Source organism: Sinocyclocheilus rhinocerous, unplaced genomic scaffold (genome assembly GCF_001515625.1).
Source record: "Sinocyclocheilus rhinocerous isolate Xijiao unplaced genomic scaffold, SAMN03320098_v1.1 scaffold611, whole genome shotgun sequence".
Lineage (NCBI taxonomy): Eukaryota > Metazoa > Chordata > Actinopteri > Cypriniformes > Cyprinidae > Sinocyclocheilus > Sinocyclocheilus rhinocerous.
In genome coordinates, this window is record NW_015623515.1 from 1,028,436 (window position 1) to 1,033,040 (window position 4,605).

Consider the following 4,605-nt stretch of genomic DNA (forward strand, 5'->3'; position numbering starts at 1 on the left):
ACGCAAGCTTCAGACGAAGAAGTGAATGACATGTTCTCCCGGCGCCTATTTATACTATAGTCGCACCGGTAGTGACATCATGGGCTGTCGCCGGCCAACATGTTGTTAGTGTTTTTTGAATGTATGCTTCAGACACGGGTCACAACGAGGCGTTCCCCATAGCGACCCCTAGAGGACGCAGTGTCTCGTTCCCTACTCAGGGAACCATGGTTACATAAGTAACCTGAGACGTTTTGTAAATATAACCTGAACATATTTTTATAATAAATGTTTTTTTGTCCATAAAAATATGACTTATTTTATATTTATTGTGTGATTATTAGTGTGTATACATATATAGACCATTGTTATGGGGTTACATAAGCATTACAACCTGCAAATGAACCAAATTTAGATGTTCTCTACATTTTTTCAGACAGTGAGTAAAATTCTGTTACCCAAGAGCCCAACGTTGCAATATTTACGTTTACGTTAACATTTCCCTAAAAAAATGACTAAAATGTAAAAAATGTACAAGCCCATTTATTTCTGCATTAGAGGCCTCCTACAACATTTAAAAGGTGAAATAATTTTTTCACAGTTTTTTTTTCTATAGGCTATTTGGGTTTCAGGGTTTTAAGAGAATGGATCAGAAATGTTAGAATCAAGTCATTACCACACTAATCTGCACTAAAAATGGACCAAGATTACTGTGATATTTTTGAGAAATTATGAGGGATTTTAACTACTTTTAAAAGCTTTAGTTGTAAACACTTAGAGTATAAATCAGCCTTAAGCAGCGCGTATTTTTTTCAGCGCGCATGTTAACAGATTAGAGCATTCACACCACACGCACCTGAAAAGCGTGACCGAATGAACAATACTCGTCTGTATTTGCAGTACACAAGCCGCGGTTCAGCTACGCGACAAACGCTGCCAGTGTGAAAGCACAATGGGCGCGCGCTGCATACGCGCCGCTTCTGCGCTGCCTCTGCTCTGCTTACGCGTGTGGTGTGAAACGGGCGTCAGCGTAGACTTGTGCACGAATAACAGCGCACATGCAATGCGCATGCAACGCAAGTAGGTAGTAAACAAAAGTCGCTGCATGTCGCCAGGGGCTGGCCATGAGGTTGCTAGTGGGCGTTCTCAATACTGGTTGCCTTGACAGCGAATCAGGTTTCTTGCTGCTAAGTACAAACATTTTGGAGGCAAAAGACTAAATATAATCTAAATCTAAATTAAATCCGTACATACAAACAAAAATGAATGAGAAACAGAGCCTACTTTCTTCCATTGCGTATGTTTATCTATGGCGCTGAGAGGAGCTCTACTGTCGTCTTTCCTATTGGCTGTCGCTCCCGAAAGTCGCTCTTCATTTGCATAAAGTTGAAGGATTCTGAACTTTGTCGAGTCACTGGACACGCCCCATCCGGTCGCCAACGGCCGCTGTCGCTCGTGTCGCCGGAAATCGCCAGCTCTCCATTGAAATGAATGGGATTGTGTCGCTTTGCTGTTGCGTGTCGCTTGTAGTGTGAACGGGGCTTTTACAGCCAATGCGGTACGCTTTGAAAGACTTGCGCGCTCAAGTCGAAGTACTAAACGAAGTAGTAAACGAAATATACCTGGGCATTTATCTTAATTTAATATACTTGCAGTTTACGAAGTAGTAAGAGTAGATGTGCAGTGATAAACAGATTATTGGTATGATCTTTGGCCCTCAAGCGGAAAAACAGACAGACAAACAGATAGATAGATAGATAGATAGATAGTGTAGTATTTACTTGCCTGAATTGGAAAGTCATGTTGGTAATCTTCATCTTAATCTCTTCCCTGTGTCGCTGTTCGCCAGTTAATTCATAAAGTTGCTTAGCCATTGTCTCGTAGATCTTAGCATTGCGCTTAGCCTTCTTTAGCTCTGTCACATACTCTTCCCAAATGTACACAAGAGCTTTCATCTCAGAATCCGTCCAGTTACGAGCCCTCCTGTGCTTCTCGTTCGAGCCCGGCACTGTGTAACTAAAGCAGAGGTCCTCAGAGGCCATTTTAAGAACAGATTATGTACCTTTCGCTCGGGTTTATGATTTAAGCTCGGTTCTTTCTCAGTGCAGTCTGTTTTCCTGGCCTTACTTTGCTTTCTCAAGCATGTGCTTGTGTGTGCGAGAGACAGGCCTCTGCTGCCCTTCCCCCCATACTTAGTTAAGAGGCCTCAAAATGGAACCTGGAGGGCTGGAGCAATCGCTTTAAAAGCTTTTAAAGAGGGAAGTTCGTCAGCATGATGTCAAGTTACCCTGGCAACAGCCCATTAAGGCCCTCCTCTTCTAGCCAAACCCTTCCCCTTCTCCTCTACTCTTTTGTCTCTGTCAGTCTGCAGCAAAAAGCTTTTAGCTGAAAGCCAACAAAGTGGGTCGGAAGAAAATCTGCATGTGAAATATGACTCCTCTGGGGACCGAAAGCGGTAGAGTGTGTTGTTGCCTAGGCAACCGGTCTCTCTCCAGGCCACTTAGTCCCAGCGTTTACGAGCTTAAAAGCTTTTAATAGAGAAGGGGCTAGAGGGACATTGCAGAGAAAGTGCATTTGCACTTGATATAACGCCTTTAAAACTACAAGAAAATTGAGAAAGAAAATGAGGTTGTTTTGGTGTCAGATCCAAAAATGAGCAGTCAGGCCGATTTTGCATTAAACTCGGTCTAAAAAGGTTTTGGAAACGCGCACCTTAATTTTGCAGGCATGTTGCGGCACGAAACTTGTTTAGGTTAGTGTAATTACCCCTCTGGCCCTGAGCCCTTACCACAGTACATTTGCCCTCAAACACTTCCTCGACTCTGACCGCACCCCGAGTGTTTCAGATTACTAGATCTTCTAGCACAGCTACAGGGGGTCTCGGACAGGACTTTGGGGGTAGTGATTTGGGGGGCAGGGTTATATTTTGACAGATTACCAGCTGAGATGACACACGGTGCATGTGCTTCTTTATGGCTAACTCGGTGTTAACCGCATTATATGCTTCGCCCATCTGTCTAGAGACACATCACCTTCACATCAACTTCACTCTGTTAAAAGACATTTGGAGACATTCCAGACTGACATGAGCACAGATATACATTACGGGGAAGGACAGCTTGGCTTCATAATCATTACACCACGTTACACCAATTAATATATCAATTAATATATTACTATCTATCTATGCTGGAGCCAGATTTACATCAAACCCTATCTAGATAGATAGATAGATAGAGATAGAGAGATTAAAGATAAAATTATATATATAATATACACATATACACACATGCATATTTTGAGATTCATACCACCAAGCCCTTTGCTCTTTGAATTTGTTCAGGGTTATGTAACACGTATAACATAAAAGCATTAATTAACAAGCTGGATCATCTGCCTGTAGAGGAAATGCCCTGGTCTTAGGGGGGACCAGATGGTCTGTTCATTTTGTGTCATGATAAAATTTTAATTCAGAGTGAGAGTGAGAGCGAGAGAGAGGGCAGCCCATCCTATTGCCATCTTGACAGTCTTGTGCTGATTTTGGGCCATTTTGAGAATATTGTAGTAAAATGGCTGTCTACCAACAGCCTTGTAAAGTAATAATGCTTTTTTTGGGGGGCACATTTTGTGAAACTATTATGTAAAATAATTGTTTAATATTTACAGCATGGTGCATACTAAAATGCTATAATTAAATTGTGTTATAAATTGGTACTTTTATCACTCATAGGCCATAGAGTGAGTGTGGATCCTGCCTATTGGTTATTTTAGTTGAACATCGCCCCCTACTGAGTCAAATATTTAGTGCCTGACTGACATAAGTAAACTATGCAAAAAGGGCCACATTTTTAACCTGAGAGAAAAAAAAAGAATCAAGTTTAAACTGCGAAGAAAATGAATCCAAACCAGCATTTCCTTGTTTTGAGTGCCTTTAATATTTATTCAGTATTCCAGCAGCTATGTAATATGCAAGAGTTGTTTTGTACATTTTATATTATACAGCAACATTAGTTCTCCTAGCTCCGTTCTCCGTCTTCACAGTTTTCGTCCTGGCAGCCTGCCATTTTCACTGTTGTCTCCATAGCAACTATCATGAGGAACGTGGCTGGTCAATAAATCAAATCATACAAGTGCGATAAAAGAAATGTTAAAAACTTCACAGTGGGGAAAAAAACTAATAGCTTATAAGAAAAAGTTAAATCAATGAAAAGTATATTATAAAAAAAATGATACAAGAAAAAGAAATACTCATTTACTTCCACAACATGCTTCTGGATGCAGGGGAAAATAATTGTGTACATAAAACACATACATACAGCACATCAACTATAAATGTAAGCTTACACATTTGCATGTACATACATGCAGACGTTTCGTCAACAGCTTTGTAAACAGGTCCACCACAGACCTACCGAGAACCGACCAGAAAGGCAACCGGAGATAGTTTGTCCACAGGATACAACTACAACGGACTTAACAGGGTAGGTTAGTTGCTCTTCATAACCATTTAAAAGGCCCACACCACCTTCAACTTAGGAGAATCTAAACCTTGATGGTTCCTAAACTGGTGATAAAAAAACCACACTATTATTGAGCTTGGCTCAGTTTGCGCACAGGCCCTGTTTG

At 41.1% G+C, this 4,605-nt stretch overlaps 2 protein-coding genes across 2 annotated transcripts in view; both read right to left on the minus strand.

Moving 5' to 3' along the window:
• The window catches only part of LOC107711544 (myb/SANT-like DNA-binding domain-containing protein 1), a 5,046-nt gene extending 2,887 nt beyond the window's left edge, over positions 1-2,159 (minus strand). The window contains exon 1 of the mRNA XM_016516568.1: positions 1,761-2,159. Within this exon, the coding sequence (XP_016372054.1) occupies positions 1,761-2,021 (261 nt within the window). The 5' untranslated portion in view covers positions 2,022-2,159. The remainder of the gene's footprint in view (positions 1-1,760) is intronic.
• Positions 2,160-2,996: 837 nt separating this feature from the next.
• Positions 2,997-4,605, minus strand: part of LOC107711637 (E3 ubiquitin-protein ligase DTX4-like) — a 19,606-nt gene continuing 17,997 nt past the window's right edge. The window contains exon 10 of the mRNA XM_016516676.1: positions 2,997-3,029. Within this exon, the coding sequence (XP_016372162.1) occupies positions 2,997-3,029 (33 nt within the window). The remainder of the gene's footprint in view (positions 3,030-4,605) is intronic.